At 40.8% G+C, this 13,861-nt stretch overlaps 1 protein-coding gene across 1 annotated transcript in view; it reads left to right on the top strand.

The window, feature by feature from the left end:
* The window catches only part of LOC122554839 (lebercilin-like protein), a 90,609-nt gene that overhangs the window by 19,717 nt on the left and 57,031 nt on the right, over window positions 1–13,861 (top strand). Inside the window, exon 3 of the mRNA XM_043700187.1 lies at window positions 8,840–9,360. Within this exon, the coding sequence (XP_043556122.1) occupies window positions 8,840–9,360 (521 nt within the window). The remainder of the gene's footprint in view (window positions 1–8,839; window positions 9,361–13,861) is intronic.

The raw sequence follows: 13,861 nt of genomic DNA, 5'->3' as shown, positions 1-13,861 counted from the left end.
TACAGGACTTTGGTTAGGCCACGTTTGGAGTACTGTGTGCAGTTCTGGTCGCCTCACTTTAGGAAAGATGTGGGAGCTTTGGAGAGGTTGCAGAGAAGATTTACCAGGATGTTGCCTGGAATGGAGAGGAAGTCGTACGAGGATCGGTTGAGAGTTCTCGGCCTTTTCTCGTTGGAACGGCGAAGGATGAGGGGTGACTTGATAGAGGTTTATAAGATGATCAGAGGAATAGGTAGAGTAGACAGTCAGAAACTTTTTCCCCGGGCACAACCGAGTGTTACAAGGGGACATAAATTTATGGTGAAGGGTGGAAGGTATAGGGGAGATGTCAGGGGTGGGTTCTTTACCCAGAGAGTGGTGGGGGCATGGAATGCGCTGCCTGTGGGAGTGGTAGAGTCAGAATCTTTGGTGATCTTTAAGCGGCAATTGGATAGGTACATGGATGGTGCTTAAGCTAGGACAAATGTTCGGCACAACATCGTGGGCCAAAGGGCCTGTTCTGTGCTGTATTGTTCTATATTCTATGTTCTATGTTCTAACCCCTCAGCCTCTAATGCTCCAATGAAAACAGCCCCAGCCTGTTCAGCCTCTTCCCATAGCTCAAATCCTCCAACCCTGGCAACATCCTTGTAAATCTTTTCTGAACCTTTTCAAGTTTCACAGCATCTTTCCAATAGGAAAGAAATCAGAATTGCACGCAATATTCCAAAAGTGGCCTACCCAATGTCCTGTACAGCCGCAAAATGATCTTCCAACTCCTGCACTCAATACTCTGACCAATAAAGGAAAGCATACCAAATGCCTTCTTCACTATCCTATCTACGTGTGAAATTATATTTTTTTATTGGAATATTGCACAAAAATGTCTGCTCCTGGAAGTGGTAAGCTTAGAGTTGGGAAGGGCATCTAAATAGGCAAGGTGGCAGTGTACCCAAACCTTGCCACCTTCTCACCTCCACCATCATTATGTTTGGGCCAGGAATGCTATTGGTAGCCTCTATTCTGAAGTAATTTAATCCTGTGCTATTTCGTGGTTCCCCATTATAATTTGGGTCAGAGTGGTGCTGGAAAAGCACAGCAGGTCAGGCAGCATCTGATTTTCCTGCTCTTTGGATGCTGCCTGACCTCCTGTGCTTTTCCAGCACCACTCTGATCTAAACTCTGGTTTCCAGCATCTGCAGTCCCCACTTTTCCCCATTATAATTTCCCTAGCCTCATTTTGTAAGGAGCCTGTGTTAACTTTGGTCTCTTCCATTTTATATATTTAAAAACATTCTTACTGTCTGTTCTTATATTACTTGCTTGTATGTCCTCACAATTTATTTTCTTCCTCTAATATTTTTCTTGATCATCTTTTGTAGACTGTTAAAACATTCCCAATCCTCTGATTTGCTGCTAATTTTGGCCACATTGTATGTTTTTTTTCTTTTGTTTTGACACTATCCTTAATTTCCTTAGTCAACCATGATTTATCTACTAGGAGATAGTGAGAACTGCAGATGCTGGAGATGAGAGTTGATAAAGTGTGGTGCTGGAAAAGCTCAGCAGGTCATGCAGCATGCAAGGAGGAGGAAAATCGATGTTTCAGGCAGAACCCTTCATTAGGACTGGGGCGGGGAAAGTGGGGTGAGAAATAAATAGGGCAAAGGGAGTGGGGCTGGGAGAAAGGTAGGTGGCATGGCGATAGGTGGATGCTGATAGGAGGTGATGGAGTCAGGTCAGTGGGAAGTGTGGAGCAGATAGGTGGGAAGGAAGATGGAAAGATTAGGTCAGGTCAAGGGGATAGTGCCGAACTGGAGGGTTGGATCTGGGATGGGTAGGGGAGAGGGGAGATTTGGAAACTAGTGAATTCAGTGTTGAGGCTGTGTGGTTCTAGGCTCCCAAAGCGGAAGATGAAGTGTTCCTCCTCCAGTTTGCAAGTGGCCTTGTGGAGGCAGTGGAGGAAGACCAGAATGGACATGTCATCGGGGGAGTGGAATGGGGAGTTGAAATGGTTGGCCACCGGAAGGTGGGGTTGGTTGGGATATACGGACCAGAAATGTTCCTTGAACCATTCCATGAGTTTATCTACTTCCTAGAATCCTTCGTCCTTTACTGGAATATATTTTTGATGTGAGTCATGAACTATTTTCTTCAACATCCGTCATTGTTCTTCAACCATCTTTTCTGATAATCTCCTTTCCCGGTCCACTCCAAACTACTCTGTCTTTATCCCTCTGTAATTGCCCTCATTTAGGTTCACGACAGTTGTTTCCAAGCCTAGTTTCTCACTCTCAAACTAAATTCTGCCCTATAATGGAGCCCGTTCCCTATAATCTTTCACTCTGTGATTGTTCATTAAACCAGACTCATTGCATATCAGATCCAAAGTAGCCTGATCATTGGTTGGATCCACAAGATTTGTTCTAGGAAACTGCCCCAAATACACTCTTATGAATTCTTCCTGATGGCTACCTTTCCTAATTTGATTTCCCAAATATTAAAGTCATCCATGATTTTAGGACTGCCTTTTCTATATGCCTCATGTATTCCTGATTATTCTCTGTACTCTGAACAGCTACCATTCGGGAGTCTATAGCCTACTTCCACCAGTGTCTTCTTCCCCTTGTTATTTTTAACTTCCACCCATATGGAGGATAGTGAGCTAGTGTATGTTAGGTGGGCTTCGATCGGCGCAACATCGAGGGCCAAAGGGCCTGTACTGCGCTGTATTCTTCTATCTATCTATCTTCTATATCATCTTATTTTGGATGATTTCTTGTTATCATACTTATTCCATCTCATCTAAAAAAGCTACTTCATCACATCTTCATTTCTAAAGATCACAGACCTCTGAATATTTAGTTCCCAGCTTTGATCTCCTTGTAAATCTGTCTCCATAATATTTGAAGATCATATCCATTGATCTCTATTTGTTTCATTAATTCATTTATTTTGTTTCAAATACTTTGTGCATTTCAAGGCCACTAACTTAGCCTTTGTTTCAAATTTTTCCTCCTTTTGATAGTATTTGCAGCTTTTTTATGCTTGTACATGCTGTCTCTATGAGGTCATTATTTAATCCTATCACATTACATAATGCTAGGTAGTAGCTACTCTCTGATTCTCAGAACATGTTTTAAGAAACGATCCCACAACACTCTATTACCTCCTCATCGAAGTTATCTTTCTACTTGCAATTTTACCAGTCTATGTGCAGATAAAAATCTTCCATGATTTTTCGCCATTGCTTTTTGACTATCTCCTGTGATTTCGTCCCTTACACTCACCTGTGTAAAGATTGTTAGAGGATCTGGCCATCACTCTCATAAGTTACTTAATGCCTTTATTGTTTCTCAGCTTAACCCGACAGATGTCTTAGTGGGTCACTGCTTGTGCCTGTGAGGCTTTTCCGCTTCACAGTACTGATATTGACTCTTAGCATCTGCTGTTCAACCACCTTTTGTGTTGGCTTGTCACTTTTGTTTGCAGAGTGCTTATATCTTATAATGTGGATAGATTCTGTTGCTCTCCTGTAGTAGGCTCCTTTTTCTCCTCTTAGGATCTATCTCTGATTCTTCCCATTTCTGCTTCTTCCACAATCAGAACAGTTTTTCCAAAGTCAGATAATCTTTGGACTGTAATAAAACTGAAAAAAAACTCATTAATAATTCTGATTTCAAAGCTCGATAATCATAGTCTTCCACTAATCTGTATAGGTAATATCTAACATTATTTATTAATGCCATTGGCGTTGAACTCTTTTGTTTAATGTTAATAATTCAAGACATTTAGTTATTCTTGGATTAAAGTAATTGTCAAAAACTTGTCGAACTTCTTCAAACGTATCTATCTATTTTTATAAATTGGAGATTTATAACATCTTCAGCTTCACACCCCATTGAATACCATTGTGCATTTACTCATTCAGTTTGTAATTTTTTATTTAAGTTTAAAGCAATTCTGTAACTTAAGAACTGTTTTCCCCAAGTTGTCCAATCCTATTTGGTCCATCTTTAGTATTAATCCAAAGGATTATAAATCTGTGGAAATCTCTGCTCAGTGAAGCAGGTAAGCTAACCTGTTGAATGTCTTTAAGGCAAGGATAGATGGATGGATGGAATGACGGACAGATGGAACACTAAAGGAATTAAAGGTAAGTAGGTGGATAACTGGAGCTGACTCCACGAAAAGATCAGCCATGATCTTATTGAATGATGGAGCAGGCTCGATGGGCCGGATGGCCTACTCTTGCTCCTATTTCTTATGCTCTTAAGTGTTGCAGGTGATATTATTCCCAATGTAATTATGTGTTCCTTCTACTTTAAAACTTTCAATTCCTGTGATATTTCAATACAGCTGGGATCTCTTTCTCTTGAAGACTTTTACTTCTGTAAAAGCAATGCCATTTTATTTTCCTCATCTTAAAGCTTTTAGCTATGATTTTCCTTCCCACTTATCTGCTCCATGCTCCGCTTGACCTATCACCATCACTCCCTCCCGCATCTACCTATCGCCTTCCAAGCTACCTTCCCCCCAAGCTACATTATTAGCAAAATGTCAGCTCTCCTGCTCCTCGGATGCTACCTGACCTGCTGTGTTTTTCTAGCACCACACTATTTGACCACTTAAAGTTTTAAGCTGTACAGTATGACAATGAGACATTGACTCTCCTGCTCCTCGGATGCTGCCTGACCTGCTGTTCTTTTCCAGCACCACACTCTTGACTCTAATCTCCAGCATCTGCAGTCCTCAATTTCGCCCGGTATGACAATGTCCTATTCTTGTCCTCCTTTTACATTTTTGATTTTTAAAATATTAATTCTGTATGTCTGTACAGCTTACTAGGTGTTTGCCTGCACCTTTGCAGTTAAGATGGAGATTTCCACTATTTGCAGGTAAATGGAATACTCCTGCCTTTAACCGGGCAAAGTGGACTATTTCCCACATTTCTCAGCCTGAAACACAATGCATCTCCTTTCCAGGACTTCTTAAACAAAGCATTGTGTCTGTGGCCCTCGTAAATGCATCCTGTTTAAACCTCAGTTTAAATTATGGACCTCTTGCTCTCATTGGGGCCTCACGAGTCTCCTAATTACCTTATTCTGTTAGACTCTATCTGCTTTGGCTTTTACAATGTCTCTTTTGACATCTTATTTCCTTTGAACCATTTGTAGTTCTGTGACCTCAGAATAAAGTCTTCCTCTGGCCTCTGATCTTGCTATTAAAGTCACAGAGTCATAGAGATGTATAGCATGGAACAGACTCTTCGGTCCAACCCATCCATTCCGACCAGATATCCCAACCCAATCTAGTCCCACCTGTCAGCACATACTTTGTCTATTTATCCTATCTATGCCCCTCATAATTTTGTAAACCTCTATAAGGTCACCCCTCAGCCTCCGACGCTCCAGGGAAAACAGCCCCAACCTGTTCAGCCTCTGCCTGTAGCTCAGATCCTCCAACCCTGTCAACATCCTTGTAAATCATGGCCAATTTTAACTTTAGTCATCAAGCTCCAATACATTTGGTTCCTAGTCTAAGTTCTAACCAGGAATGCTCCTACAAATGCTTGCTTCGCGCTGGAACACTTGCTGTTGCTCATGTTCGAGCTTTTGCTAGCCCACATTGTTTCTTTTGTGCTTCCTTATGAGGTCTGATGTGAATTAAAGGCTTTATCCTGGAGAGCTGTTTCTCTTCTGTTGGTCTTTGCACAGGTTCCTGTTGACTGTCTGGTCCCAGACCTTGCAACAACTGCCTGTCTGAATGAATAGTTCTTAAAGCAGGAAAGTGTTTAAATATTTCAACTAATATTGGGCTCCTGGAAAACACATCTTTTCCACTGTTGCACCACGTATTATTAAGCAACAATGGCAACTATTGATCACTATTTGGTACTTGTGAGTGGAAGGATGGATGTCCCAGCAATCCTGTTTCCTAGGATTGTGTCTAAAGCCCTATTTGGTTCATAATGATAGAGGAATATAACCTTTTCTTGTGCCTTAACAAGAAAAGGTTGTAGTTTTAATAAAATGCAGTTTGTTGCATGATGGCAATTTGTACATTATATGACTAGACCATTTGGAGACATAGAAGACAGAGCTCTCCCTTTCAGATTGAGAGCAATTCTTCCTGTTTTCCCACTTTGTAGCATTATCAGATTGGGTAGAACTTAATGCAGAATCCAACATTAATCCTCTCAGGACCATTATACAGTGATGACCCTCCTGGAAAGTGTATAGATATGACCACCAGATGAAAACAGACTGCATAAAGTGCAGCATTGTCAAATAGTGTGCTGACAACTACATAGAAAGGCAGAATGCTTAATTGAAACACCAGGTAGTCCCTGCTGCCTATGCCTCTTACTCCAGCAAGGAAAGAAAGGCAGCTTTCTAATACACTAAAGCTTGGGGCAGCTGCTGCCTCTGTCTGAGATCTTGCTGCTGAAGGTAAATGGGGGTCTGTTCAGTTATCGGACCTTCCCAGTGTCTCAAAAATGTAAAAAATAGAATTGTATATAAAGGAAAAGTCTTTGGGTTTTTGGACCGAGTCAAAGTCCAATGTTTTGTTTGTTTACTTGATATGCAACTGTCCACTGCATTTGCGACAACATGTATATACGAAGAGATTTTTTATGAATAAAGTATATTTTTAAAATTAAAACAAAGGCAACTTTCTAAGAATGGCAATTCTTTTGGTTCTGAAGAGTCTTCAGTTGCAGTGAGACTGGATAGATTGTGAGTTGGTGTCTTTAAGAAAAGGAAAAGTTGAATAAAACATTACAAAATTGTATATATTGAATTCTGCAGATTATTAATTGCATCTTAGAGATGAAATGATAAAATGGCGTAAGTATCTGAAACAAAGTTTACTTAGCTTATAACCTAGGGAAACCTGTTCGTCACTTGTATGAATTTATTATTTAATATAAGCTACACACAGTGGAACTGGTGAGGAGTTTTGCTTCCACTTTGTCTTGCAATGGCAGATTTGACATTAGGCATTGGTCATGCAGTTTATCTTCAGTTACATCACCATTGAAAAAAATGAAAATTGTGATGTAATTACTTCAAATTTACTGTAGTTTAATCTGCTCTAGTTTACTCTGAAATGAAATGGATGAGTATTATTTAATACGTAGGTGGTTCTCCCATGAGATTACATATGGTAAGTCCGATGACAGGCTATTTAGACAGACAATGAAGCTATTATTAGGTAATACACCTAATACTTGCTGCTAAGGTGATGCTCTGTTTATCTAGTTTGTCCCTTTAAGGTCACAAAGTCAAACATTTATGAATAGGGATAGCCTGTTAATGTCAAATTCATAGTAAATACATCCTAAGGTTAATTGAGGCTAATTGCTTTTTTAAGTGACTGTTTGCAGGTTGTTAGGGTCCCTAATTCTTAATTGTGAAACGTTGTTGTTTTAGGGGTGTCACATTTGTGTCAATCAAATGCTGCTGTGATATAGACTGTCTCCACCTTTAGAGGTAATGAATGTGTCAGAATTAAATATAGTTGATATAATTTAGTCCCTCTGAACAGGTGGTCTTGTGTTGGATAGGATATAAAAGATCTGACATCTGAATCTTACACTGCTTGCTCCAACCCTGTCTGCTTCCACTATTAACTGAGGCTGAATAGAGAGAGAGGTGCTCCTGGAACACAGGTTCCTTTTCTGCGGCTATTTTTCTCAGAATTAATCTCTCATTTCAGTTGGAAAGTTGCCTGGTCAGGTTTACTGTTTTAAAGATAAGAATTGATGCTACAGCACTCCCTCACTGCTTCCCCCATTCCCCTCCATTCAGACCCAAGCAAAATATGTTGTCCAAGCCACATGATCAGATAGCCCTTTCCTTCCCCACAGTGATTGGATCAAACTAGCACCCCCACTGTCATCTCGAAACCAAGTGGCAGAAAAGCTACCTGCTCCTGATTGTAGCCTCTTCTGAAGCTTTATAGATAGCACTTGTGATAGTTTCATTCTAACAGATGAAAGGCTTAACAGACAATCAATTTTTCAATGTATAATTTCAGTTACATCACACTGTAAATTTTTGCTATAAATTGCTATCACCTGATGAAGCAGCGTCGCTCCGAAAGCGAGTGTGCTTCCATTTAAACCTGTTGGACAATAACCTGGTGTTGTGTGATTTGTACACCCCAGTCCAACACCGGCATCTCTAAATCATCTGAAAGTGGTAATCCAAGTGGTGGCAGCACCTTTAATCTCAGCAATCCCCTCGAGTAGGGACAGAAAAGTTAGCAGTAAAATTCCTGCTGTGGATCATTAGTGATCTCTTCTGGATTACATACACCTGTGTCCTGAAAGGAGATATATTTATTCTCATGATTTATATCCCTGTGATGTTTTCTAAGTGCCCACATACAGACACTACTGCCCCAGAGACTAATGGGAACAGTATGTACATGTACATACTGTATTCCCTTATATGGGAACAGGTATTTTGGACAAGGTGTGGCAGCTGATGTCAGCTAGTTTGCAGAGTGCTGGATAGGGCTGTGGTTCCAATGCAGCAAGGTGTAAACAGCAGCAGAAAATATGAGAGGTATGCAGCAAAAACCACTTCAGCTCCTTTCCAACTTTTTTTTGCTTGAGACAACACTTGGCACCGAGTGCGAGTTTCATTTTCCTTGAATCTTTTCCCTGTTGGAAAATTAGCCAAATCCATAAGCAACAGAATAATGGGTTAAGCAGGGTAATAAGACAGCACTGATACCTGCATGGAGGTGTATCCAGTGAGAAATATCCCCTTAATATATATTTTCTATATTTTGTAATATTCAGTACAAACAATATAATTACAATTTCTCCTGTTCTTTCATTTCCCAGCACAAACAAAACCAACGTTTAGAATGCTGCAACATCTGAACCATTCAACATCTAAGAATAAATCACAGAACTGTTCTAAATTGTACACTAGTGATCCAGTGACCCGCCACATATTATCAGCCAGACTGCACAAAACTAAAGAGTTGAAGAATGAGGTATGTGACCTTCAGAGGGAACTGGAAAATGCCAGGCTGGAAAATAGACTACTCAGACAGGTCCAGTTCAGACACATGAGGGCACTGGTCAAGTTCGAGAATGAACAGAATAACTTACCCCAGCTCCTAAGCAGGCATGAGAGTGAAGTACGGATGTTGAAAGAAATGCTGCGAAAGTCAAAGGACCAAGATCGGAATGTGTCAAAGCAACTGAAAGAGGCAGAGTCAGAGCTGTGGAAGACCAAGAATGCTCTCCAGAAGCTAAAGGACATCTGTGACAAGAAGAACTTGCAGGAACGGAATGAGCTGACCTGGAAACTAACAAATCTCACAAAAACACTTGAGCTTGATCAAAAAAAGATCCAGGTGAGCTGTTGATAATAATCTATTGGCAAAAATGAAAAGCGTGTTAAAATGCAACCTAAACTTTAAACTTTGCCCAAGCAGTGTCTAATGACACCTCCCACTTCACTGTATTTTCATTATAACTCGACCCCGGTGAATGGTCATTGGCAGCAAATGTAGTTTAAACTTAGTATCCACCAGATTGCAAGCTGAATAACCAAGTTCATATCTTCACCTTAATGTTTTTAACCTTTAACAACCCCCATCTCTAGCCTACCTTGCCTAATGCTGTTGAAACCCTCTTCCAATCTTTGACACCACCAAATTAGATGTGCTGCCTGGCCTTCCTGTATGCTTCATAAACATTAATTCATTCAAACCTCAGCTGTTCAGGCCTTATCCAAGAAGCTTTCAAGTTTTCCCAGTTGAAATGGATTTGGTTTAAAATGCGTTAGCAATCTGACACTCTCCCCCCACATAACCAAGCTATATATTAGGCACAATAAGTATCTGAACTTGTATTTTGACACCCTATCTTTGTGTTAAGCAGCAGTACTGTTTATATATTTATTCAGCAATAATGCTGAGCTCACCAGGTGTCCACAACCCATCTGGGTGCTTGCAGGTTTACCTGGTGATTGCACACAAAGTGACATAGCAAATCCATTCTGCTGGCTGGTTTGCATTTGAGTAGTGGTTTACTATGTCACTGCCCTTCCTGGGAAGTGTCTGTGAGCTCCCAAGATCCAGAGACCCCAGTTCTATTTCATCCCAATTCTGTGCAACATCAAGCCTGTCCTGAATGATGATATATTTGCTCCCTTGCTGAATTCGCAAGAGTTCTAGCTGACGTTTGCCACGTTGTAGTGAAATCCTGGAAGTGGTATGCATTTCAAGCATTTTGTTGCTTTTTTTTAAGTTAAGCTTTTGTACAAGGGAAATGAATGAGAGAGAGGTTGTAAAAAATGCAAAGCACAGACAAACTGGCTGCATGTACTCTAAGATTTAGTTTCAATAGTGTGGTCTGTGCAAATGGATACATATTGAGCTCCAGCATACTCTGTAAATAAAAGGATAGATTTATCGACATTTAATTCTGATTGGAAGGTAGTTATTGCAGTAATGTACCCAGAAAGGGATTCTTCAAATGCATGGGAGTTGCCTGGGAAGTTTGAACTTCCAATGGGCAGTGATCCTGTGCCTGGAATCCTCTGCAAATTTGAGTTAAATTTGTAGGCCATGTGAATTTCCAACTCATTGGCCTGAATGGTTATACAGGAGTAGTTACAGAGATTAAAATTTCCTCTACCTGCTGTGTATTTTGTAAAACTGATTCCCTTTCTCTAACTCATCACTGACCCATCACACCTGACTCCCTACCTCACCCTGCCTCATCCAGATATCACCCTCCCCAATCTAATACCCACCGACCTACATCTACCCTTAACATCAGACCTCAGCTGACCTGATCCCATTTACCTGACAACTCACACTCTACCTCCTCATTTATCCATTACTCATCTGCCACTCCACTCCCTTAGCCACCTGGCACTCTCACTGACTTGCATTTTACAATGACCTTTGCTTTAAAGTTTTTCAGAGTGCCCTTAGGCTCTTTAAACACTAGAATGTGGCAGCTACTGCTTTAAAAAGAAATATCGTTTGACCTCCAGTGCTAACCCTTTTGTTTAACTTGCTCATGAGATGTGGGTATCATTAGCTGAACCAACATTTATTGCCACTCCCTAGTTGCCTTCGAGAAAGCAGTGGTGAGTTACCTACTTGAACTGCTGTAGTCCACTTAGTGTAGGCAGACCTACAATACCATTGGATGAGAGTACCAGGACTTTAACCCAGCAACACTGAAGGAAAGCAATATGTTTCCAAGTCAGAATAATGAGCGATTTGGAGGGGAACATACAAGTAGTATTGTTCCCATGTATCTGTCATTCTTATCATTCTAGATGGAAGTGGCTGTGGGTTTGGAAGATGCTGCAAAGATGTCTTAGTGAATTTCTTCAGGGCATTTTGTAGATAGTACACCATACTGCTATTAAGCAGGCTGCTTTGTCTGGATGGTTGAGCTTTCTTGAGCATTGTTGGAACAGCCCACAACCAGAAAAGTGGGGAGTATTCCATTCCAATCCTGACTTGTGCCTTGTAAATGGTGAATAGGATTTAGGGAGTCAGGGTGTGAGTTACTCATTGCAGTATTCCTAGCCTCCTATTCTACCCACTATATTTACATGGCTAGTCTAGTTCAGTAACCTCCACAATGTTGATTGTGGGAGATTCAATGTTGATAACATCATTGAATGTCAAGGGGTGATGGTTAGGTTCTCTTGTTTGAGATGGTCACATTTTGATGCTAATGTGGTGTGAATGATACAGGCCACTTGAAGCTCAAACTTGGATATTGTCCAGGTTTTGCTGCATTTAGAATCTGAGGAGTCATGAATGGTACTGAACTTTGGGCAATTATCAACGAATATCTCCATTCTGACCTTATGATGGAGGGAAGATAACTGATGAAGCAGCTGAAGATGGAACTCCTGCAGAGATTTCCTGGAGCTGAGATGCTTGGCCTCCAATAACCACAACTATCCTCCTTTGAGTTGGAATTAATTCCAGTTAGCCAAGAGTTTGCCCCAATTCCCATTGACTCCAGCTTTGATAGGGATTCTTGATGCCACATTCAGTCAAATGCAACAGCCCGTGTAGCCTTTCAGATGTTCTATGCACACCAACGCATTGATATCAGGTTCTGGAAGTGGCTACCATACATGGGTCTTGGGGGTCCAGCAGCAGGGAAAACTAGTGGCAACATAGGTCAAATGCAACCTTGATAACAAGAGCAGTGCATTTCACCGCACCTCTAGAATTCAGCGCTTTTGTTTGTGTTTGAACCAAGACTATAAAGAATTCAGGAGCTGAGTGGCCCCGGTGGAACCTAAACTTGATGTCACTGAGCAGGTTATTACTGAACAGGCGTTGGTTGATAGCACTGTTGATGACACTTTCTATCACTTTCCTGATGATCGGGAATAGACTGATGGTCTGCACTGTGCTGCACCATCACACCAGGCACACTCTTCATTTCCCAAGATCCTCAGTTCAATGTTCTGGGCCAGAAATGAAGTTTCCAGAGCAGGGTTGGAAAAAAGGAAGAGCTGCAATCCTAAGCTGATTGATTATTCCAAGAGTGGCAGTCAGTAATACCTTTATACCACTGGTTTATGATTGGCAGTTTTAGTTTGTTTTAGTAGTGCTCAGTTACACAACTTACCTATAAAGCCTTGAAAATCTTGAATTATACAGTAATAATTTGCTGTGGCAATGGATTGTATCATTTTTACTTCAGTTACTCAAAACAATTAAATACTGCTTAGCTCAGTTTTGCATGTAATGTTTGTTATTCCTTTTGGATCTGCAATTTTGTTACCAAAATTCACTAATAATTTTATTATATTTAATTGCAAATAGTATTTGCAATCGCTGTCACCAACTTAACCAGGATTCCTGGAGCTAATATTGTTTGCACCTCTTTTGCACAAATCCAAAATGTTACCTGTGCTTTTCACTGGGATTAAGAGGGCAGAAGTGCTAATGGCTCTGACATAGACATAAAGATTTCATGGATTCCTTCTGAACTCACAAATGTCAATGGTAGTAAAGTTCCCAGTGTTGATTTTTATTTAATAGCTGATATAAAAAGATGATTGTACAGATGGCAAATGAAGACAGGATTGGATTTAGCATGGTAAGAGAGGCTGCATAAGCTTAAAAAAAGTGATTTGCATTTATTTGATGCCTTTCACATTCTCAGATGTTCTAAAACTATCAAATGATAACAATATTTTAAATGCTGGAGATCTGTGAAATCTGTGAATTTTTAGGAGAAGCTCAGTAGGTTTGGCAGCATCTCTGGAGAGAGAAACTGAATTACATTTTGAGTCTAATATGACTTTTTCGGAACTGGAGTGGTCAGAAGGAGCTGAGGAGCAACAGTATGTGATGGATGGCAGATATAGGAAGGGGGGAAAGTCTCAGATACAGTCACATTGATGGGTTAACTCCAGAAAGGGTAAGAGAAGTAGGCAGCTAGTGCAGGAGTCTTTTGAAATATACCCATTTCAAACAGGTATACTATTTTGGAAAATGTAGGGGGTGATGGATTCTCAGGGGAACGTAGCACGAGCAGCCAAATTTCTGGTGTTAAGACTGGCTCTAATGCAACGAGAGGTACGTCGGCTCCCAAGAGATCAATTGTGTTAGGGGATTCTGTAGTCAGAGATACATACAGACGATTCTGTGGCCAGCAGAGAAAAAGCAGAATGGTGTGTTGTTTCCCTGGTGCCAGGATCAAGGATATCTCAGAGAGGGTGCAGAATGTTCTCACGGGGGAGAGGGGCCAGCAGGAGGTCATTGTCCACATTGGAACCAACGACATTGGAAAGGAAAAGGTTGAGACTCTGAAGGGAGATTACAGAGAGTTAGGCAGAAATTTAAAAAGGAGGTCCTC

The sequence above is a fragment of the Chiloscyllium plagiosum genome, chromosome 12 (genome assembly GCF_004010195.1).
Source record: "Chiloscyllium plagiosum isolate BGI_BamShark_2017 chromosome 12, ASM401019v2, whole genome shotgun sequence".
NCBI lineage: Eukaryota > Metazoa > Chordata > Chondrichthyes > Orectolobiformes > Hemiscylliidae > Chiloscyllium > Chiloscyllium plagiosum.
The sequence above is the reverse complement of the archived record's forward strand: the minus strand, read 5'-3'. Positions and strand labels throughout refer to the sequence as shown.